We start from the raw sequence: 24,758 nt of genomic DNA on the forward strand, positions 1-24,758 counted from the left end.
ATGATTAGCCATGATGTCACACCAGGAAGTCGACCGCCAAATCTGTATTGTCTACGGGTTACATCGCGGTATGATTTAACTCAAACGGCGAATAATTTTAGAATTTCTACAAATGTGTCGGGTCAATGCGTCCTTGGTGGTTGCAGAAATACAAACCGAGATGGTTTCATGCTACACCAATGGCCGAAAGATCAGAGGGTTGCCAGAAATTTGACAAGGTTTGTCAGAAATGCCCGAGTGTGGATCGGGCCTACAAAATGTTTGCTTTTGTACTCAGAATGTTTTATAGAGCACTGGTATAAAACAAGAGATGGCTAGATCTTGTGGTTACCATGATTGAGAGAGGATGCCATCCCCACGATTAAGTGGAAGAAACAGCCATTGCTCGAAACTATAACACCATCTCCACTCAGCTACCAGCACATGCACATGGGCAAATTGAGTGGTGAATCAAACACCAGTGTGGGATTCGGCATGGACATGACACAACACAGCAGCAGGGACACAGCAGGGACATGACGGTGAGACACAACACAGCATGACCACAGACACAAATGGCATTCATTGCCCATTTGGTCAGCGGTGTCTGAATGTGCCATGCCGTGTCCACACTGTCATACCATGTCCATGTTGTGTTGTATCGTATCAATCCTGTGTCCATGCTGTGTCGTGCCATGTCCATGCTGTGTCATGCCGTGTCATGTTGTGTCCGTCCTGTGTCTGTGCCATATACTTCTGGAGTAATATAACCGATTTATCAATTAATACAAAATCCCTGATAAACAGTCAATTGAACGGAAAAACAAAACCTACCAATCTGTAGTTAACATGTGACCGTCGTTTTCATCTGCACTACTAACACCGCCATCCTCACTAACACCATGTTCATCTGAATCACTCGCACAAGCCTTAAAACGATATGGCTCCACAATTCCTCCAAAAGTGATAGGAAAGCTCTCCCCTCTGGGCTGGTGCTCCTACCTCACACCTAGCTCGGCTTCTCACTGTAGAAACCAAAGCATTCAGAATCATTGGAATCTCCCACGATGAAGCTGATTCTGAGGGCCTTTCACTCGATCACTGCAGGCAGGTTGGTGGTCTTTCTGTCTTCTACCGATTCCTTGCCAGCCCAGCTCCCCCTGCTCTGTCTGTGTTCTATCCCACAAATATTCCTACAGGATGCACAAGATCTGCCGGAAACCCTCTTCTGGTGAAACTACCAAAACCAAGACTTCTGCTCATGTTCACTTTTTTATTCCTCTTTTCTCCCGCCTCTGAAACAAACTCCCTCACTCTCTTCAATCCCACTCCTCCCTCCAGGTCTTTAAAACAGCTGATCACCACCATCTCATATCTTCCCCCATCCAAAACCATGATCTTTTCTACCCCCAATAAAACACCTCAAATCCACCTCTTTCAATCTCCAACTTATTTCCTGAAATTCCTAGTAGTGTTCATTTGCTCTATACCGTGAACCTCCACTCAAGCATACAAACATTGAGCAAAATTGGGCTGGCAAGATGGCCTAGAAGTACGCACACTCGCCTCTAAGCTGTCTGTGCTGGGTTTGAATCCCGACCAAGCTATAAACTGTCACCTGGTGTTTCACAGGCCGGGTGATTCATCAATGTGTGTGCAATCCCTCGGATGGATGTTAAACAGGAGTCCTGTCTGCCAGAATCTGTCGGTTGATGTTAAGGATCCAACGGTGTCCCTTGTTAAGAGTCAGCAAGATATCGCCGGCGCAATTGCCAAATTCCAAATTCCTGCCCTAACAAGTAGAGGGCATTCCATCAGCAACACAGCCGCACCCTCAGGCAATGATGCTACCCTGCAGTCTTTTGCTACATACTAACGAAGAAGAAGATGAGCAAAAAATACTCTCCGGCCTTGCTCCCCCAGCTCTCTCTGTGCTCTGTCCACCAAATATTCCTACAGGTCGCACAAGATCTGCCAGCAAGCCTCTTCTGGTGAAACTGCCAAAATCTCGGCTCTCTTCTCACCTTCACTCTTTCATTCCCCTTTTCTCCCGCCTCTGGAACAAACTCCCCCACTCCCTTCAATCCCACTCCTCCCTCCAGGTCTTTAAAACAGCTGTTCGCCACCATCTCTTATCTTCCCCCATCCAAAACCTTGATCTTTTCTACCCCGCTAATTCACCCCAGATACACTTTTTCGAAATTCCAACTTCTTTCCTGGAAGTCCTTGCAGTGTCCATATGTTTTATACCTCTCCAAGCCCTCTCCCTCCCACAGTTCTCTCGATGTCCCTGCTCTCAAATGTTGTGTTTGTGTCCTTCCCCCTCTCTCCCCATCTTGTCTACCGCTCCCCTTATTTTGTGTTTTATGTGTCGGTTTGTGTCGGTTTGACTTTTTGTGTGATTAATGTTCGCTCTTTCACGAGCCTCGAACTTGTATACAAAAAAAGAAATAAAAAGAAATGGAAACGGAAACTCACCGTGAGAAGGTGTTGCGTGAGTAATGCATGATGCTGTCGAAGTCATAACCCTCATCCAGAGAATGCACTTCACCGGGTTCCATCTTGAGGAAGTTTTCCTCCTGACCTTTGGTCCAAACACACAGGGTCAAAGTAAATATGACTAATAAAGTTGCAATTTCCTCAAAGGGAAACAATGCTTCCTATGCAATCACTCCAGACCTAGAGTCTAGTTAACCAGTACTTTTGCCATTAGTAAAGATGAGATGCACACATACCAGGTTGGATATTGTCGCGCACGATGACGACGTGATTGTCTCGGTCAGGTCGTGTGTGCTCGTGCCAGAACCCGATCACGTGTCCAAGTTCATGCACAACGATGCCAAACTTGTCACAGTTCTTCCCTATTGAAATTGCTTGTGCCCCATCTCCCATTCGACCCACAAAAGAGCAGCACCTTGAATCAAAAACAGGATTATAAACTGTGGCTTGCCACCAAAAACCCAACAACCATCTTCTCATTGCTGTAATATTTGCAACATTTGAGGGCCCGGTATTGAATATCACATTACTGTTGCTCACTATTCATCACATTGCCATTATTTTTGTTTTTTTATGTTATTTTCAAACTAAGTCAAGGCTCATGGGAGAGCGAGAACATATAACGGATCAGGAGGCAACAGGACAATATAAACAGTAGAAAGAGGGAGGAAACACCAACAGCAGGGGTGAGGGACAAAATAGAGGGAGACATGAATAAACAAGGGATGTTGGGAAGAATGAGGTCTAGGAGGAGGACACATATGGTGTGGACCAGATAAATATCGAAACAAACTCTCAGGAAGGAAAAACTGGAAATTTGGAAATAGGTAAGCTTGGAGCGGAGGGGTCAAAGAGGGTGGAAAAGATCATGGTTTTGCATTGGGGATGATCTGAGATGGTGGTGAACAGCTGTCTTGAAGACCTGGAGGGGAGAATGAGATTGAAGAGAGTGTTGAAGTTGGTTCCACAGGGAAAAAGGACCAATTAATGAGTGGAGGTGAGCAGTGATTCTGGATTTTTGGAGTTTCACTCGAAGGGGATTGCTGGTGGACCATGTATGCATCACAGATATCTGGGTGGAGGTAGGGAGGAGACAAAGCATCGAGAGGGCAGAGGGTCCAAACCAGAAAGGAGGTGGAAGAAGGCAGAGAGACCACAGACCTGTCTGCAATGGCAAAGTGGGTGGTGGGTGGTTCGTGTGCAGCCAGCCGGCTGCTGGTTGCATCATTTCTGTGGGCGCATCTGCCGCTGATGCAATGCCTCTCTATAACCAGTTATCTGGTACTCATTTTGCTGGTACTCATTTTGCTGGTACTCATTTTGCCGACCTCGGAAGGATGACTGGCTGAGTCAACCCCACCTGGCGTTAATTCAATGGGATTCAAACTCAAGACTTTAGGATCCCAAGCCTGCCGCCCTAACATGGCAAAGTGATAAGCCCATAGACTCAGATTCACCGGTGGAGATTCCGATAATCATGAAGGCCTTGGTTTCCACAGCGTCAAGCTGAGTAATGTGTGAGGCAGGGGAGCCAGCCCAGAAGGGATAGCAGTACTCCATCAAGTTGTGGATGAATGTCTTGTAGGTGGACATGAGTTCGAGTGTGCCAAGGAAGGACTTTGTAAAACAGAGGATGCCAAGTCAGTTACTGGCTTTGGAGGCCAAATTAGAAATGTGGTTTGCCCAAGAAAGATCATGGCTGATAGTGAGATCCAGGAGTTTGAGTGACTCTGAACTTCTTTGAGAGAATTGTTATGAATGTAGAATGGAGGGTTTGCCAAATGGTTCTTTCGGTGAGAGAGAGCGAGTGTGTGGGATTTATCAGGATTTTTTTTTTTTTTTTTTTTTTTTGTATACTTAATCGAGGCTCGTGAAAGAGCTAACATTTATTTCACAAACAAATCAACCAGACAAACAAAATATACAAAAAGAGGGAGCGGAAGACAAGATGGGGAGAGAAGGGGAAGCACACAACCACAACATTTGAGAGCAGGGAGAAGTGTGGGAGGGAGAGGGCTTGGGGGCAGGAGGCGTGGGAAGGGGAGGGGGGGGGGGGGGGGAAGAGGTATAAAACACAAGGGGACCGAAATTAGCGGGGGTAGAAAAGATCAAGGTTTTGGATGGGGGAGGATAAGAGATGGTGGTGAACAGCTGTTTTAAAGACCTGGAGGGTGGAGTGGGATTGAAGAGAGTGAGGGAGTTTGTTCCAGAGGCGGGAGAAAAGAGGAATGAAGGAGTGAAGGTGAGCAGAAAGTCTTGATTTTGGCAGTTTAACCATAAGAGGGTTGCAGGCAGATCTTGTGTGACCTGTAGGAATATTTGGGGGACAGAGCCCAGAGAGGGCTGGGGGGGCAAGGCCAGAGAGGAGTTGGTAGAAGACGGAAAGACCACCAACCTGCCTGCGGTGAGTGAGTGAAAGGCCCTTGGAGTTAGCTTCATCGCGGGAGATTCCAATGATTCTGAACGCTTTGGTTTCAACAGCGTGAAGACGGGCTAGGTGTGAGGCAGGAGCACCAGACCAGAGGGGAGAGCAGTATTCCATAGAGCTGCGGATGAAAGCCTTGTATGTGGTGAGGAGCTCAGGTGTGCCAAGGAAGGACTTCGCACGACGGAGGATGCCCAGTCGGCGACTAGCTTTGGAGGCCAGATTTGAAATGTGGTTTTCCCAGGAAAGATCATGGCAAATAGTGAGACCCAAAAGCTTGAGTGACAGAACTTCTTGGAGAGGATTATTCAGAAAGTAGATGGGAGGGTTTTCCAGTCGGTCTTTTCAGAGAGACATCGTAAGAGTGTGAGATTTATCAGGATTGAAAGACATGTTCCATTTGTTTGCCCAGTCTGTGATTTTGTCCAGGTCTGCAGAGAGTGAGGAGGCTGCAGACTGCCGATCTGAGGGATGAGGAATGGAGCGACAGAGAGTAGAGTCGTCAGCAAAGAGATAGAGAGGATTTTCAAGAGAGTCAGAGAGATCATTGATGAAGACCAGAAAAAGCACAGGGCCCAGAACACTACCTTGGGGAACTCCAGCCTGAACAGGAAGAGGAGATGAGAGAAACCCATTCAGGGCCACACGTTGACTACGACCAGAGAGGAAGTCCGCCAGCCATGCGTGGAGATTTCCATGGATACCAAAGGAGGAGAGTTTGGTGAGCAGAGCAGGGTGCCAGACCGTATCGAAGGCACATGAAATGTCAAGGGAGACGGCTCTAATTTCCTGTTTGGTGTTGAGGACCTCCATCCATTGTTGAGAAAGCAGAAGCAGCATGTCCAGAGTAGAGTGACCAGGTCTGAAACCAAATTGATGATCAGAGATCAAGCCATTGGAGAAGAGGAAAGATTTCATATCTGAAGCAATGATGGATTCCATGAATTTGCTGATAATTGGGAGAAGGCTGATTGGTCTGTAGTTGCTGGGATCTGTTTTTGCACCTTTTTTGTGCAAAGCGGTGATGTTGGCTGATTTCCAAGCAGATGGCAGATGACCTTGAGCAAAAGAGAGGGTGAAGAGAACAGAAAGAGGGAGTGAAAGAGCGGAAGCACATGATTTTAGGACCCGTGGGCTGATGCCGTCAGGACCAGTTGCAGAATCAGAGTCGAGGGTTGACAGAAACTTTTCCACCTTGTCAGGGGGAAAGGACACAGAGTCCAGGAGCAGCTGGGTACGACTGGGTACGGTGGGTACAGAGAGGGATGGGTTTGGGACACAAGATTTAGAGGCAAACCCAGAGTTGAGGCATTCAGCTTTTTCATGTGCGGAGTCAGCCGTTAAGCCGTTTGAGGTGAGGGAGGGGATGGAGGGGGAACAAACACCAGAAACAGATTTGACCAGACGCCACCAGGATTTGGAAGAGGGAGACAGATAAGAGAGTTCGGTCTTGAGAACGGTGAGATATTGTTTCCTGGCTCTCCTGAGGGTGGACACACACTTGTTTCGGGCTTTGTGAAAGGAAATGAGATTTCCTTCCGTTGGATTTGCTTTCCAGGAGACGAAAGCAAGTTGTTTCAGGGCAACAGCCTCACCACAAGATTCCGTGTACCATGGACGGGAGGAAGGGTATGACAACTGAAGACGAGATGGGATAAATCTGTGCATGAGAGAGAGCAATTTACTTTGAAAGAATTCCCAGGATGAGTTGATGTTAGAGGCGGTAGAGATGGGAGACCAGTCCAGATGATTGATGGCTGCTTGAAGACCGTGCCAGTTGGCCTGAGTGAAATGCCAGACTCGTCGACGCTGAGGAGGCTCTCTGAGAATGGTCAGAGAGATGTCCACTTTGACAAGCACATGATCAGATGAGCCGATTGGAGCAGAAGAAGAGCAGCAGACATTTTCAGGGAAGTTTGTCATAACCAAATCCAGAAGAGAAGATGCTCCGTTGACTGAGATCCGGGTCGGGAAATTGACAGATTGTGTCAGTCCCAGTGAGTCGCAGAAGTCCTTTGCTGAAGAGCCATGGCTGGTGAGAGAGGTACCCACACCCAGCCAACTGGCATGGTGACAATTGAAATCACCACATATGAGGAAGAGAGAGTTGGGATGGGTAGATAGAAGTTGGTCTATATTATCAGACAGCGAGATGTAGATGGAGTCATCGCTGTTTGGTGGATGGTACAACACACATATGAACAAAAGGTGGGAGCGAAGGGGAAGCCGTAGCCAAAGGTATTCCTGGGGGTGAGGTGGAGAGAGGGCAGTGGAGGGCGAGTGAGGAAGAGAGTTTTTTATAAAGATAGCAACCCCACCTCCAGGACGAGGCTCAGGTCTATCATGCCGGAGGAGGGAGTAACCTGGGAGAGATACCAAGGCATCAGAGACATCATGAAGGAGGAAAGTTTCTGTTAAGCAGATCACATCTGGTTTGTCAGAAGCAACCTGTATGGAGAGATCAGTCAAGTTTGAGCGAAGGCCCCGGATGTTTGAGGTCCATACCGTTAATGAAGAGGAAGGGGGAGACATATTCCAAGATTGAAAGACATATTCCAAGTGTTTGATCAGCTTGTGGTTTTGTCATGGTGTGAAGAGAGGGAAGAGGCTGCAGCCTTTCCCTCTGAAGGATGAGCGATGTCACGGCAGAGAATGGAGCCATCAGGAAATATATAAAGAGGATTTTCCAGAGTCAGAGAGATCATTTATGAAGATCAGGAATAGGAATGGTCCAAAACACTGCCTTGGGGCACTCCAGCCTTGACAGGAAGAGGAGATGAAAAGATTCAGTCGAGAGCCACACGTTGGCTGTGAGAGTAGAGGAAGTCAGTAAGCCATGTGTGGAGTTGGCCTTGGATACCATAGGGAGAGAGTTTGCAGAGCAAGGTGGGATTGCAGACTGTAACAAAAGCACGAGTTCGGTCTAGAGAGCCGGCTCTGATCTCATATCTGACAATGAGGGCCTCGATTAATTGTCGGGGAAGCAGCATGTCTAAAGTCGAGTGAACTGGTCTGAATCCGAATTAGTGATCTGAGATGAGGTTGTTGGAGAAAAGGAAAGATTTCATATAAACTACGATAATGGATTACACGACCTTGCTGATGATTGGAAGTAAGCCGATAGGTCTGTGGATCTGTAGACAACGTTGGCTTTGCACCTTTTTGATGTTGGCTGGCTTCCAAGCGAACGGACGATGACCTGGCACAAATGACAGTGAAAAGAGCAGAAACAAGATGTGCGAGAGCAGCAGAGGAGGTTTTTACAGGGCATGTGAGCTGATGCCGTCCGGTTTCAGAATCGTTATCAAAATAGCATGAATCTGGCTTATTATTTTCTTTTAGCAAAATAAAAAATACTTTAACAGAGGCATAGTGTTTAAAATGTGCACTATTCAACTTTGGGGGACCCGTTACCTTCCTTAAACTCAACGACCCTCCAACCACTAAAAAGGTTTAGTTTATCATGACCTGACCATAACAGGGAACGGACGTTTTGTTTACGTTCCCACAGTCTTCCAGCTGACTCCAAGACGATGACAGCCGGCCTGCGGTTTCCACCCCCGTCATTCTATCTCTTGTCCCTTGTTCTAACCGTTAGCTCCTCTATCTCTTATGGTATGCTCCGTTGTGTGTTTGGGTCAGTACTGTGTGCAGTATGTGCTTTTGGCAATAAGAAGAGTATACATTATTATGATTATTAGAACTGGCTGAAGACCCTGTTCTCTTAATTTATATTTTTTGTGAAATTCTGAAAAGTTTCGGTTGAAGATAAAGTCCAAAAGGCAAAAAGTATAAACGGCTGATTATGATTATAAATAATCAAATAATGTGAAATGTGACATTCGACAAGGTGAATATTTTGCAACTGTATAATGATTCCTTCTAAAGGCAAAATGATTGTGCAATCATTGCATACTTTTTGTGACATGGAATGATGGGTATGTTTTCCAATGGAATGCTTTGGTTTTGATCCCTTAAGGCAGAAATATTCCACTACAAATTATCATCCTGGCACTGCATGAGGATGGCCTGGCCTCATGGAACATATACAGCGCATCCTTCGTTGAAGGACTCAAACAGTTCTTCCCTCTGCAACCATGCGGATTGTAAAGGTTCCACGGTTTATTATGGCAATACCCAAAAATGACATTCAGTCTGTAATTTCTGCTCTGTCAGTGCAGCATTTCTTTCGATGTGTAAGTTGTAGGGGATGAATATGACGACAACAACAACAACAACAAACCATTCTGGAAATGAGAGAGAGGAGAGAGGGGAGAGGAGAGAGGAGAGAGGAGAGAGGAGAGAGGAGAGAGGAGAGAGGAGAGAGACAGAGAGAGAGAGAGAGAGAGAGAGAGAGAGAGAGAAGGTCGAGGTCACAAGTCGCAAGTTGGCGTTTGCAGTTTCGCCACCTGTACCCATACACAAACCTTCCTTCCTTTTCTTCTTCTTTTTCTTTTTTTGCAACACAAACCTTTCTGGGAGGTCCCTGAATCCACAGTCGTTGGTTTCATTAAAATCCGTTACTCCGTTCTCAAGTTATACCACGACAAATAAACAAACATGCAGACATGGCTCCTTTTAAAATATAGATGGTCACAAATGGACAAGAACACATCCAAACTCCAAACATTGTACTGGGTAATGCACATTGGTAGCCAGGTATCCTCCTACAAACCCTTGTTTTGGGTAAATAAGTGCATTTTCTGTTCAAATCCACCACCGAAGGAGGCAGAGGTTATGTTTTCACCCCTGTCTGCCTGTTTCTCTGTTTGTGAGCAGGATATCTCAAAAGGTTGTGGACGCATTTGGACAAAATTTGGTGGACAGGTTGGTTGTGTGACAAGGACGAATTGATTAGATTTTGATGAAGATCTGGATTTGGATACCAGAATGTTTTGAGTGATTCTTCACCATTGTGTGATCGGGCTAAAAACTATGTACAACATGGTATCTCAAAAAGTAATGGACGGATTCAGACAAAAGTTGGTGAACAGTTTGGGAATGTAACGAGGAAGAATTGATTCGATTTTGATGAAGATCCGAATCCGGATCCAGATATGATTTTTTTTTTTTTTAAGTGTTTCTTCACCATCGAGAGAAAGGACCAAAAATCGATATATAGCATGATCTTTCAAAAAGTTGAGGACAACTTATGACAAATCCAGGTGGATGAGATGGGTAGGTGACAAGAACAAGCCGATTAGATTTTGGTTCAGGCCCGATGCAGATTCAGCCAATCAGTGGGATACAAAACGTAAACTGTTCAGCCTGGCGGAGGTATGAACTCTACCGAATGCCATGACTGAAATATTAACCAATGTAAGAGTCGAGTGGTACATCAAATCCAATTTTGCATTTTCTAAACAAATAAAGGGGTGAGTATGAAACACATGAACCTCAAACATGGGGGGCATGTCTCTCATGTCTCTCACAGAAACATGAACCTCAAAAATCAACGAATCTCAAAAGGACCATCCAAAAGGCCATTGGAGCTAAACTGCCGAAAGACTTCTTGACTATTTTTTGTCTCACTATGAACATTTTTATTGCATCAAAGTGCAATGTTTACACATTCTAAGGATCGTAGAGGAGCTATTACATGCAGACAGAGACGTCAGACAACACCTAACTTGACTTCAGACAAACAAAGCTGGTCACCTGTGGGGAACTGACATAACTTTCCGGAGTACTCTCGGTGCCGGCGACGCCATCTTGTGACATTACCTTTCTCTCTGCCAATGAGCAGGGCAATTAAGGAGAATCCCCCCCCTACCCTTAACGGTTAAGGTGGCTGCCTTAATGTCACAAGGTCCCAAGTCCCCAAGCCCCCTGTCAAGCTGTTGAATTAACGCCAGGTGGGTTCACTCAGCCTGTCATCCCTCCTATGTCGGCAAAATGAGTACCAGCTTGCTGGCATGAATGAGCTATTCGAGCATCCTGCGTCGGAGTGGCGACCCGTCCAGGATTGTGGCGAACAGCCCAGAAACCGATTCGGCAGCCATACACATCTGAAGATGCAAAAAGGAGTGGTCATATACTATCAACTCTTGCACAAACCTTCCTTTTAACAGGAAATGTAAAAAAATGAGGCTGGTCCTGATGACACATTCAATGATGGATGATTACTTTGCATATACTTGCTGCTATGATATAAAACGACATGAGAATATGAATGATTTCCATGACCTTAAAATGAAAGTAAATTATCCATTGTGACATAACAGAAGCAGGCAGGCAAATCCAACGACCGGCAATCATTAAATTGAATTTGACATTTGATTTTCTTACATAACATACTGTAAATCACTCATCCAGCAGGTTTATCACTAGGGTAATGGTAATGAGGGAGTAAAGAAAAACAATTGCACCACTCAAATGCAAACTTGGATACCTAAGCCGAGGCCAACAGCGCTGGAAAGTGGGGCAGCCTTCATACAGGTGCTTATGTCAACTGGAACGGCATTCGGTAGAGTGCATACCTCCGCCAGGCTGAATAGTGCACGTTTGTATCCCACTGATGGGCCGGATCCACATGTGGACCTTAAACAAAATCTGATCTGTTCATGTCACCGACCAAACTCATCCACCAAGTTTTGTCATATCTCGTCCACAACTTTTCGAAATATCATGCTATTTATCATTTGTGATCCTATTTCTCAATGATGATCAAGAATCACCTAAAAAATTTTTTTAATTCTCCAATCCCAATCCAGATCTTCACCAAAATTGAGTCAAACCGTCCTTGTCACACACCCAACATATCCACCAAATCTCGTCCGAATCCATCCATAACTTTTTGAGATATTGTGCTACATATCGTTTTTGGCCCTTTCTCTCAATGGTGAAGAATCACTTTAAAATTCTGCGATCTGGATTCAGATCCAGATCATCAAAAAAATCGACTGAATTAGTCCAAGTCAAACACCCAACCCTTCCACCAAGTTTCGTCTGAATCCGTCCATAACTTTTTGATAACCTCCGTCCACCTTTGGTAACAATGGAAGTCTTTCACAATTATGAGGTCTTTGGTAACAATGGAAGTCTTTCACAATTATGAGGTCTTTGGTAACAATGGAAGGCTTTCACAATTATGAGGTATTTGGTAACAATGGAAGTCTTTCACAATTATGAGGTCTTTGGTAACAATGGAAGTCTTTCACAATGATGAGGTCTTTGGTAACAATGGAAGTCTTTCACAATTATGAGATCTTTGGTAACAATGGAAGTCTTTCACAATGATGAGGTCTTTGGTAACAATGGAAGTCTTTCACAATGATGAGGTCTTTGGTAACAATGGAAGTCTTTCACAATGATGAGGTCTTTGGTAACAATGGAAGGCTTTCACAATGATGAGGTCTTTGGTAACAATGGAAGTCTTTCACAATTATGAGGTCTTTGGTAACAATGGAAGTCTTTCACAATGATGAGGTCTTTGGTAACAATGGAAGTCTTTCACAATTATGAGGTCTTTGGTAACAATGGAAGTCTTTCACAATTATGAGGTCTTTGGTAACAATAGAAGTATTTCATAATTATGAGGTCTTTGGTAACAATGGAAGTCTTTCACAATGATGAGGTCTTTGGTAACAATGGAAGTCTTTCACAATTATGAGGTCTTTGGTAACAATGGAAGTCTTTCACAATTATGAGGTCTTTGGTAACAATGGAAGTCTTTCACAATTATGAGGTCTTTGGTAACAATAGAAGTCTTTCATAATTATGAGGTCTTTGGTAACAATGGAAGTCTTTCACAATTATGAGGTCTTTGGTAACAATAGAAGTATTTCATAATTATGAGGTCTTTGGTAACAATGGAAGTCTTTCACAATGATGAGGTCTTTGGTAACAATGGAAGTCTTTCACAATTATGAGGTCTTTGGTAACAATAGAAGTCTTTCATAATTATGAGGTCTTTGGTAACAATGGAAGTCTTTCACAATGATGAGGTCTTTGGTAACAATGGAAGTCTTTCACAATTATGAGGTCTTTGGTAACAATAGAAGTATTTCATAATTATGAGGTCTTTGGTAACAATGGAAGTCTTTCACAATGATGAGGTCTTTGGTAACAATGGAAGTCTTTCACAATTATGAGGTCTTTGGTAACAATGGAAGTCTTTCACAATTATGAGGTCTTTGGTAACAATAGAAGTCTTTCATAATTATGAGGTCTTTGGTAACAATGGAAGTCTTTCACAATGATGAGGTCTTTGGTAACAATGGAAGTCTTTCACAATTATGAGGTCTTTGGTAACAATGGAAGTCTTTCACAATGATGAGGTCTTTGGTAACAATGGAAGTCTTTCACAATGATGAGGTCTTTGGTAACAATGGATGTCTTTCACAATTATGAGGTCTTTGGTAACAATGGAAGTCTTTCACAATGATGAGGTCTTTGGTAACAATGGAAGTCTTTCACAATTATGAGGTCTTTGGTAACAATGGATGTCTTTCACAATGATGAGGTCTTTGGTAACAATGGAAGTCTTTCACAATGATGATGTCTTTGGTAACAATGGAAGTCTTTCACAATTATGAGATCTTTGGTAACAATGGAAGTCTTTCACAATTATGAGATCTTTGGTAACAATGGAAGTCTTTCACAATGATGAGGTCTTTGGTAACAATGGAAGTCTTTCACAATGATGAGGTCTTTGGTAACAATCAAAGTCTTTCACAATTATGAGGTCTTTGATAACAATGGAAGTCTTTCACATTTTCATTTCCTTGAATGGAAGTACATATTAATCCTGTACAATAAAAGTTGTTATGAGGTCACTAATTGTTTGGCAGAAGGGGAGATCAATGAGGCAGATTTGACTGCAGTTTGAAATTTCTTGCATCCTCAGTGAGCAAGCTGGTGTGCAACCAACTGAAATATCACAAACATATCAATAACTAGTATTACCATGACCTACACAAGCACTAAGTAGCGAAATGCAAATGAGTCAGCAAAAATGGTTTCTCAACATCCCTATCCAGCCACATCCCACTATTTACTCATTCCTATTCTCTCCACTGAGCCTGGTGTTGGCTTAGCGGTTAGGGTGCCGGCTTGGGATCCTGGGTTCGAATCCCGGTCAATCGCTGAATTAACGCCAGTGGGGTTGACTCAGCCTGTCATCCTTCCGAGGTCACCAAATTGAGTACCAGTTCACTGGTAATTCCCTGCGTGTCGCAAGAGGCGACTAACAGGGTGGCGGGAGGAAGGGCATCCGGCCATAAAACATTGCTTCAAAAAGGGGACCACTGTGCCCAAAAAAGGCCAACCCCTGCTCTCCGGGGAAAAATGGCCTCTAAAGGTGGTTCTATTATCTCCACTACCTTCTAGTTCCTTTCTCTACCCCCTTACTTTATTTTTGAATCTCTTCTTTTCTTAACAACTTCACCAATAATCTACCCATGCATACATAATATGTAGACAGCTTCGAAGCTATTAAAATTGTTGCTTTCCAAACTAAAAATTATTTCGAGTTGTCATCTGGTCCATCACATGGCAGAAGTGAAAGGCTTAGCGTGAAAAAAGGCCATGTGGTTTGTCGTTGATCTTAACAGTCAACTACCACATCTTCAGGATAATAATTGCACTGAGACCTTTTGAAAATTCCTTTAAAACAATTTGTAAATTCCAAATGTCTCGAAGAAAAACCTTTCGGGAAAAAAATCCAAAAGTCTTAAAATGCAATTATCCTGAAGATGCGCAAGGGCACCATGGGGATCAACAACAAACCATGTTTGTTTCTTTTTATGAGCCAAGTCTCCCACATCGGCCACATGACTTGACACATTACTACCCCAAGTAGTTGTTGAATGGACGGTGAAGAAAACCACTCTTGCCTTTTGATACTTGTTGCAGGGATCTGCCTCTTTCGTAACGCCCTCCACCACCACCCCCTCCAAAAAACCTACAACCCTTTTTGGCAGGAGTGAGACCCAACCCTACACAAACAGAAATGAGATTAATGATCGTCGTATGGTCTGTACAAGAGGCTTCTTAATGGTGACCGCTGGGCAAAAGCGGTTAAAAAGAGAGAGCTTCGTTTTTGAATGCGGCCACATGTGTGAAAGCAATGCAGGTGCGAGTGGTTGTCTGAGGTGCGAATGAGAGCCAAGGTAAGCCCAGGTAGAGTGTCCAAGAAGATTCCGATGCTCAACTGCAGAGGACATTGGCAGGCAGGACTGTAGGCAGCGCCAGATTGGCATTTAACCATGTGCAATTCAACCCACGCACTGGCTTCTGAAGAAGCAGACTCAGGTAGTATCTGGCACATAAATAATCTCTCACAAAGACAAAAACAGACATCATTATTCATTCATTTCCTACAGTTAAAGCTCACGGGAGATCGTGGAGTTCAAGATTTATAGAAAATCGAATCCGTCCAAAACTTTTAGAGATATCGTGCTATATATCGTTGTGGAAGATCTCAATCTCTCATCTCTCAATGGTGAAGAATCACTTTTAAAAATATTGTATCCAGATTAGGATTCAGATCTTCATCAAAGTTTAATCATTCATTTAGTCCTTCTCACACACCCAACCTGTCACCAAATTTTGTCCGAATCCATCCATGACTTTTTGAGATATCTTGCTCACAGACAAACAGACAGACAGACGAACAGGGGTGAAAACATAACCTCCATCCACCTTCGGTGGCGGAGGTAAAATTGAAAAACCGAGAAAGCAAGGAAAAGGCATGACCACAGGGGAGAAAAGGGAGGGTAGGAGAGTATGAAAAGAGAGAGGAAGGAAGGGAAAGGTTAGGAGTGAATAAAGAGAAGGTGGAGGTGGGTTTATGAGGCATCTGGGGAAAAGGAGTGGTGGAGGTGGGTTTAAGAGGCATCTGGGGGAAAGGAGGGGTGGAGGTGGGTTTAAGAGGCATCTGGGGGAAAGGAGGGGTGGAGGTGGGTTTAAGAGGCATCTGGGGGAAAGGAGGGGTGGAGGTGGGTTTAAGAGGCATCTGGGGGAAAGGAGGGGTGGAGGTGGGTTTAAGAGGCATTTGGGGAAAGGAGGGGGTGGAGGTGGGTTTAAGAGGCATCTGGGGGAAAGGAGGGGGTGGAGATGGGTTTAAGAGGCATCTGGGGGAAATGAGGGCTGGAGGTGGGTTTAAGAGGCATCTGGGGGAAAGGAGGGGTGGAGGTGGGTTTAAGAGGCATTTGGGGAAAGGAGGGGTGGAGGTGGGTTTAAGAGGCATTTGGGGAAAGGAGGGGTGGAGGTGGGTTTAAGAGGCATTTGGGGAAAGGAGGGGTGGAGGTGGGTTTAAGAGGCATTTGGGGAAAGGAGGGGTGGAGGTGGGTTTAAGAGGCATCTGGGGGAAAGGAGGGGTGGAGGTGGGTTTAAGAGGCATCTGGGGGAAAGGAGGGGGTGGAGGTGTTGAAGAGGCATCTGGGGGAAAGGAGGGGTGGAGGTGGGTTTAAGAGGCATTTGGGGAAAGGAGGGGTGGAGGTGGGTTTAAGAGGCATCTGGGGGAAAGGAGGGGTGGAGGTGGGTTTAAGAGGCATTTGGGGAAAGGAGGGGGTGGAGGTGGGTTTAAGAGGCATCTGGGGGAAAGGAGGGGTGGAGGTGGGTTTAAGAGGCATGTGGGGGAAAGGAGGGGGTGGAGGTGTTGAAGAGGCATCTGGGGTAAAGGAGGGGGGAAGTCAAAACTTCGTTAATTTTAAAAACGTAGCTAATAGATATTTCCTAGGAAAGTGAGGGATTAGTTAGAGGAAAAAATTATGCATAAAACGAGAGGGTCTAATCATTCCTCAGTTTGCACAGGTTACATTTACCTGACCACTAATTATATAACTGCATGTGTTCTTCATTCAATATGAACCTGAAATCGTCGAAGCGAAATCGAGTTGAAGAAGAAGGAAGGATATGATTGATGGTCGTGTCAATAAATGAAGAAGGAGAAGAAAGGTACCCCACCTCTTACCTTGGCTATCTCAAAGCATTGCTGATTTTAGAACTTCCCACAGCTAAACAACGTCACATCAATGCTAAATAATTGTTTTGCTTCATAATTACGATCTCAGAAAAAAAGTTCTTCAATGTGATCCAGGAATGATATTGTGGCGCACACAAAAGCCCACTGGCGTGGTGACATCATTCCGCGCACCAAGTGGGCGGTGGCCACGCCCGAGGGGTAGGCGTGGCCTCATGATATACACCGGGCGCGCAGCCCGGAGCGCGCCAGTGTTACAGTGAGCTCCTGAAATAAAGACACTTATAAGTTACCGCTTGTCCGCTTCCTCCTTGCTCGCAAGCAGCGCGTGTAACGCCGCGCTTTACTGGTGACCCCCTCGACGTTGGATCTGCCGGAGCGATCCTTCCACACGCGACGCCATTGCCATGGCCAACCTCATCAAACTTCCCGAATTTTGGGAGGCTCAGGCCGAAGTCTGGTTCGTCCAGGCCGAAGCCCAATTTCAGCTTCGGCGCCTCACCGGCGATGACACGCGCTATTGCCACGTCGTCGCCTCCCTCGGGCCCGGCACGGCCGCTCGACTTGTGTCCGTCCTTCGCCACCCTCCGGATGGCCACAAGTACGAGGCACTCAAGCGGCTACTCCTAGCCACGTTCGGCCTCACGGACGACGCACGGGCCGACCGCCTCCTGGATCTCCCCGAGCTCGGTGGCACGGGCCCGTCGGTCCGAATAGACCATATGCTGTCACTGTTGGGCGACGAAGCCCCCGGTTCTCTATTCCGGGTGCTTTTCCGTCGCCAACTTCCAGCGCAGGTTCGCCTCGCGTTGGCCGGGACCGGGCTAACGGAACCCCGAGCATTGGCAGCCGAGGCGGACAGGTACTTCGCCGCTTCGGACATGCGGGCGAGAGTCGGCGTGGCCGTCACGGCCCTCGAGGCTGATGCTGCTGATGCTGCTGATGCTGCTGTTCCACAGCATCAGCTTATACAGCATACGCAGCATGCTGATACGCACCTCGTGACCGCCGCCACGCCCCGCCCACCGCCGCGGCGAAAACCGCCACCGCAGGGAAACCCGCCAACTCCACCGGCCTGGCGGAGCCAGCCGCGCTCCTCCAGCTCCACCACCTGGTGCTGGTTCCACGCCAAGTTCGGCCACGAAGCTCGGCAGTGTCATCCGCCATGCTCCTTCAACAGGTCGGGAAACGCCCGGGCCGGCGCTCAATAGTGGCGATGAGCGCCGGCCGTTCGAGCAACCTGCTGTTCATAACGGACACCTTCTCCGGGCGCCGTTACCTGTGCGACACGGGAGCGCAGGTGAGTGTCGTTCCCGCCGGCACGTCAGACAAGCACGCCGCGGGTGGGGGCCCCGCGCTGCTTGCCGCGAACGGGACGCCCATCCGTACGTACGGAAAACGCTGCCTCTCTCTGCGGTTCGGAGGGCAGGTTTTCCGATGGACGTTCGTCACCGCCGACGTGCCCATGGCACTGCTTGGCGCGGACTTCCTGTGCGCTAATGGGCTCCTGGTCGACGTCAAGCGCAGACGTCTTGTCCAGGCCGAGACGTTCAGCTCGCTCGCTTGTGCGTTGCCCAGCTCAACGAGCGGCTTGCCAAGCGGCTTGCCGAACGGTTCGGTTCCGGCCACGTTGGTCTGTACGCTTCCGGCAGCGGACGCATTCACCCGCCTCCTCGCCGGCTTCCCGGCCCTCACGCGGCCCACCTTCTCGGCGGGGGCCGTCAAGCACGGGGTGGCCCATCACATCCCCACCGTCGGGCCACCGGTCTACGCCCGGGCACGCCGCCTCGAGCCGACGAAGCTGGCGGTGGCAAAAGCGGTGTTCGCTACCCTGGAGCGACTCGGCATTGTTCGGCGCTCAGAGAGCACTTGGGCGTCGCCGCTGCACATCGTGCCGAAGCCCGGCGGGGGATGGCGACCGTGCGGGGACTATCGCCATCTCAATGACGCCACGACTCCCGACCGCTACCCCGTCCCCCACATTCAGGACTTTTCCGCCCGTTTGGCGGGCAGGTCCTTCTTCTCGAAGGTGGACCTCATACGCGGCTACCATCAGGTCCCCGTCAGGCCGGAGGACGTCCCGAAGACGGCGGTCATCACGCCATTCGGACTCTTCGAGTTCCTGCGCATGCCCTTCGGTCTGAAGAATGCGGCTCAGGCGTTCCAGCGACTGATGGACAGCGTCCTGCGCGACTTGGATTTTGTCTACGTCTACCTGGACGATATCCTCGTCGCCAGCGCGTCCCGCGAAGAGCACCTACGCCACCTCCGCACGCTCTTCGAACGCCTGGGCCAGCATGGCCTGATTGTGAACCCCGCAAAGTGCCGGTTCGGCGCCGCCATAATCGATTTTCTGGGGCACCGTGTCACCAGGCACGGAGCCGTCCCCCTGCCGGCCAAGGTGGAGGCGGTGAAGGGGTTTCCGCGCCCCCGCACGATCAGAGGGCTGCAGGAGTTCCTGGGCATGGTGAACTTTTACCATCGGTTCCTGCCCCGTATCGCCCAGCTCCTGCGCCCCCTGCACGAAGCTCTCCGAGGTAAGCCGGGCAAAGGCGACGTTACCTGGACCGAGCAGATGGACACGGCGTTCACGGGCGCGAAGCTCGCCTTGGCTAACGCCACCATGCTCGCGCACCCGGCGCCCGATGCACCGATCGCCGTCACCACCGATGCCTCGGACTACGCGGTGGGCGCGGTGCACGAGCAATGGGTGCGTGGAGCTTGGCAACCGCTGGCGTTCTTTAGCCGGCAGCTTCGCCCGCCCGAACGCCGTTACAGTACCTTCGACCGCGAGTTGCTCGGGCTTCACTTGGCGGTCAGGCACTTCCGCCATCTGCTCGAGGGCCGTGCGTTCACTGCCTTCGTCGACCACAAGCCGCTGATCTTCGCGATGGGCAAGGTCACCGAGCCGTGGTCGGCCCGGCAGCAGCGTCACCTCTCGGCCGTGTCCGAGTACACGACGGACATCCAGCACGTCGCGGGGAAGGACAACCCGGTGGCGGATTGCCTTTCCCGGGCCGTCGCCCACGCAGTCCACCTCGGCATCGACTATGCCCGGATGGCAGCGGACCAGGCCGCTGACCCCGACGTCCAGGCCTTGCGGACCGCCGTCACGGGCCTCCGCGTCACCGAGGTGCCGTTCGACGGCGCGGGCGCAGCCCTCTTGTGCGACGTCTCCCTCGGGCGTCCTCGCCCCATCGTGCCCGCGGGCTGGCAGCGCCAGGTGTTTGACGCCATCCACGGCCTGTCCCACCCGGGCGCGAGGGCCTCCCAAAGGCTGATCGCCGACAAGTTCGTCTGGCATGGCCTCCGGAAGGCCGTCCGCGGCTGGGCCAGGACGTGCCTCGCGTGCCAGCGCGCCAAGGTGCACCGGCACACCCAGGCCCCGTTGGCCCCGTTCACGGTGCCGGAACGCCGGTTTGACCACGTCCACGTGGACCTGGTGGGACCTCTGCCCCCCTCGCGGGGTTTCACCTACGTCATCACCATGGTGGACCGCACCACCCGGTGGCCAGAGGCCGTGCCCTTGGCGTCGACAACGGCGGCCGATGTCGCGCAGGCTTTCGTCGCCACCTGGGTCGCCCGGTTCGGCGCCCCCTCAGACATCTCGTCCGACCGCGGCCCCCAGTTCACCTCGGAGCTCTGGGGGGCGGTCGCGCAGGGGCTCGGGGTCCGGCTGCACCGAACCACGGCCTACCACCCCCAGGCTAACGGCCTGTGTGAGCGATTTCACCGCTCATTGAAGGCCGCGCTCCGGGCCACCCTCCGTGACGGTGGCTGGGTCGACAGGCTCCCCTGGGGCCTGCTGGGCCTCCGGACGGTGCCCAAGGAGGACCTGCGCGCATCCGCGGCGGAGTTGGTCTTCGGGCAACCGCTGCAGGTGCCGGGCGAGTTCCTCCCCGACTCCACGGCACCATGGTCCGCGGCACAGCAGCGCTCCGCTCTGCAAGAGACCGCCCAGAGGTTCGCCCCGGTGCCAACGGCATGCCACGGGCACCCACCGACGCACGTCGCCCCGGAGCTTCGCACAGCGGAGTACGTCTTCGTCCGCCACGATGCCCACCGGACACCAATGCGGCCCCCGTACGACGGGCCTTTCCGCGTGCTGGAGACCGGGGCGAAGCACTTCACCCTGGACATCGGCGGTACTCCTGACCGAGTTTCGGTAGACCGCCTCAAGCCAGCCCACCTCGACGTGGACCATCCACCGCCAGTGGCCCGACCCCCACGTCGGGGCCGCCCCCCTGCGGGCGGACCCCCGGCACCCCCAGCCCCGCCGCCACGCCGCCCCCCAGTCCTGCACCCATTCCAGGGGCAGCCAGGGGCATCCCACCTGGCATCCCTGCACCCCGGACGCCGCCGATCGCCAGGGGGCGCTTCGGCCGGGTCATTCGTCTGCCCCGCAAACTGGCCCTCCAGGTGCGCGGGAATTCTGGGGGGGCGCGTGTGGCGGACACAAAAGCCCACTGGCGTGGTGACATCATTCCGCGCACCAAGTGGGCGGTGGCCATGCCCGAGGGGTAGGCGTGGCCTCATGATATACACCGGGCGCGCAGCCCGGAGCGCGCCAGTGTTACAGTGAGCTCCTGAAATAAAGACGCTTATAAGTTACCGCTTGTCCGCTTCCTCCTTGCTCGCAAGCAGCGCGCGTAACGCCGCGCTTTATTATGACAAAATTAGATTATTGGTGATTTTTAAAAATCCGGAAGTCTCCGGGTTATGACTTTTATTGACATGTCTGCATCATATGTCCATATTTAAACTACATCCAGATGACAGACAAATACTGTAGATCGCTTGGGAAAGTCGTGAAGCCAAAATAACTTTATTTCATGATTTCTTTGACTTTTGTGCTTTTGTCCCCGTCCTCTCAGACAACAATTGCTCAGACAATGATGTGTGTTTTCCCCCCATCTTCTGAAACAATATTTGATTACCCCTTAGTCCCCAAATAACAACAAAAGCTGTCGAGCTTTGTTTCGCTCCATCGTTTCATTCCACTACAGAACAAAATGTGGTTCTTCCGGTACAAGTACAGCAATCAAAACGAATCAAACCAAGACGCACAATGGCATTTCCAATTAAAATTCTCATTACACTCATATGCTCCATCATCTTCATTTCATTTAAAAGACATAATCTATATATATAGACTATCTATCTATAATTCCAGTAATCTCTGTCTGTACGTTTGTACGTCTGTTTGTCTGTGACCGCTGTTTCTCGACAACCACGGGTCCGATATACTTTTAACTTGCCAGGTATATTGCTGGGGACCCGAGGATGTGCCTTTTCAAGGTTTCATATTAATCGGACAATTACTTACCGAGCTATGTCCAAAAAACGATTCAACCAATCAGAGAGCAGCGAACGATCGCGTGTGCCGAACGTGGCGGGCACACTCTGCCTCGGATGGCACATTTGAGAGCGTATTCATTTATTTCACGTTTGCAAACTATGTTGGCGTTAAACTATGTTTTACAACTAATAAAAACGAATTTGCGATTCATTCGCTTTCCTGCGCGTTTGTGCACGCGATGGCGATTTCTTTACCAAACTCCGGAAGCCGTTCGCTTTGGACCAAACCATTGCATGTAAATAGAGGGGGGGGATATAATTTTAGATATATATATAGTACGGGCATGCCCTCGTATATATAAAACACAGTTTGTGTGTGTGTGTGTGTGTGTGTGTGTGTGTGTGTGTGTGTGTGTGTGTGTGTGTGTGTGTGTGTGTGTGTGTGTGTGTGTGTGTGTGTAATGTTACCGATAGACTCCGAAACGGAGAGGCTCACGTGCTTGATATTTGGCATAGACATGGCCATTGAGCCTGGGACGAACATGGCTGAGACCATATTTGACGAGATCCATATTTTTTATTCATATTTACCTCAGCGCATTTCAGCGAAGTACCCGCTAAGCTAATCTCAGCCGGTGTCAGAGCTCGCTTATTCGCTCAGAGCGATCACGTGATGTTCCATCCCGTCACAAGTCACACGTTTGCACGTAATTCAGGGCGAAAAGCGATTACGGTTTTTCACCTTTATGCGACCGTGTTTTGTGTCGATTTTGTGCGATATGAATTAAATTTTAATTCATATTTCGTGTTTACGAATTTGAATACGAAGGATTTCCCCTTTCGATTTCGAATACGATTCGAATCGATTTCGAATCCCCTCCCCCCTCCCCTCCCCTCCCCCCCCCCGTTCCCCTCCCCCCTCTCCTCCCTTCCCCCCCGTTCCTCCCCTCCCCCCACTCCCCTCCCCCTGTCCCCCATCCCCCCTCCCCCTTCCCCCTCCCCCCTCCCCTTCCCTCCTCCCCCTCCCCCTCCCTCCCACTCCCCCTCCCTTCCCCCCCCCTCCCCCTACCCTTCCCCCTCCCTTCCCCCTCCCTTCTCCCTCCACCCTACCCTCTCCCCTTCCTCCCTCCCCTCCCCTCCCCCTCCCTTGCCCCCATGCCCCTCCCTTCACCCCTACCCCTTCCTTTCTGCCCCACCCCTTCCCCATCCCCTCCCCCTCCCCCCATGCTCCTCCTTTCCCCCCTACCCCTTCCTTTTTGTCCTACCCCTTCCCCACCCCCCCTCCCCCTCCCCCCCTCTCCTCCCCTCCCCCCTGTTCCCCTCCCCTCCCCTTCCCCCTTCCCTCCCCTCCTCCGCCCGGCAATGCCGGGTACTTCTGCTAGTAAGTCCATATAACACAACCAGATGTAACACACACACACAGTTCTTAATATTTAATAACTTGGGCTCCGGGATTAAGCCAGTTGCATGGAAATTGTAACATATGACATATAAAAGAAGACTCCTGGGGTTGGAAGCTAAAATATTGTGAGGTCACCACTTATTCTGATCAAAAGTATACCCACATTTGAAAGTACTGTATACCCACATTTGGATGGTGGCTGCATGTTAAATTGAACGAGACAAAACAATGCTCACTTGTATATGGTATTACGACTACAAAGCTTAGATAAACACTGTGCCTGTACACGTGTGTCATAATTATACACATGCAAAGAAAGGTCACCAAGTCTGTGTCTGCTTCACTAAAACCAGAGGATAAAAATCCTTGTGACTGAAAAGTCATCATCCAAGCATGCCGGGCACCATGAGGGAAAATCATAACTTGTGGGTTCAGATGAAGTATGTATTTGTTTAAGGCCGCACCATTGGATGAAACTCAAGGCATCGCAGGAAACAGCAACTATTGCTAAACAAAAGAACGACACTCGGTAGATGTGGTGTTATGCATAGAAGGTATGCTAGAGGGGGCGTGGCCAATAGGAGGAGGCGTTCCAGTTCCAGGACAGAGCATGGAGAGGATTGGAACGGGACGGGCGTTCGATGTTGGATTGAATAAAACAGTTGGGCCTTACTGAATTCTTCATTCTTGGAGTACTTTACGAGAAAACAGTAGAGCGCATACCTCCACCAGGCTGAACTGTTTAAGTTTTGTATCCCACTGATAGGCCGGATCTGTATCTGGACCTGAACCAAAATCGAATCAGATTGTTCTTGTCACCTAACCAACTCATCCACTTATTTTGTAATGAGATATCCTGCTCTCGCTCTCGCTCTCGCTCTCTTTCGCTTTCTCTTTTTCTGTCCCTCTCTGTCCCTCTCTGTCTCTCTCTCTCTCTCTCTCTCTCTCTCTCTCTGTCTGTCGCCACCTATCGGCCGTCGGTGCGTTGGGTGTAGCGTCATGGCGGCTGTGAGCAACTGCTCTGTGTTTTGGTGAGTCCGTCGTGAGGTTTCCCCCCTCTCCTGCCCTCCCCTGCCCCCCCCCTCTCCTTTTCCATCCTGTGTGCCTTGGCATTTGTTTTCATCTGTTCTACACCTTTGCCTTCGAGAGAGAGAGGATTGAGAGCGGGCCCATTTTGGGTGCGGCCTACTGGCGTTGACGGCGCGTTGTAAGCCATTTCTGTGCTTATA

The 24,758-nt window shown here is 49.2% G+C and overlaps 1 protein-coding gene across 3 annotated transcripts in view; it reads right to left on the bottom strand.

Moving 5' to 3' along the window:
* LOC137425464 (dorsal-ventral patterning tolloid-like protein 1) overlaps positions 1 to 24,758 on the bottom strand; it is a 189,893-nt gene that overhangs the window by 64,663 nt on the left and 100,472 nt on the right. For all 3 annotated transcript variants that reach the window (XM_078776663.1, XM_078776664.1, XM_078776665.1), the window contains 2 exons: positions 2,715 to 2,893; positions 2,458 to 2,563 (listed from right to left, as the gene is read on the bottom strand). In XM_078776663.1, the coding sequence (XP_078632789.1) occupies positions 2,458 to 2,563; positions 2,715 to 2,893 (285 nt within the window). The remainder of the gene's footprint in view (positions 1 to 2,457; positions 2,564 to 2,714; positions 2,894 to 24,758) is intronic.

Source organism: Myxine glutinosa, chromosome 4 (genome assembly GCF_964187855.1).
Source record: "Myxine glutinosa chromosome 4, kmMyxGlut1.1, whole genome shotgun sequence".
In the NCBI taxonomy this organism is placed as follows: Eukaryota; Metazoa; Chordata; class Myxini; order Myxiniformes; family Myxinidae; genus Myxine; species Myxine glutinosa.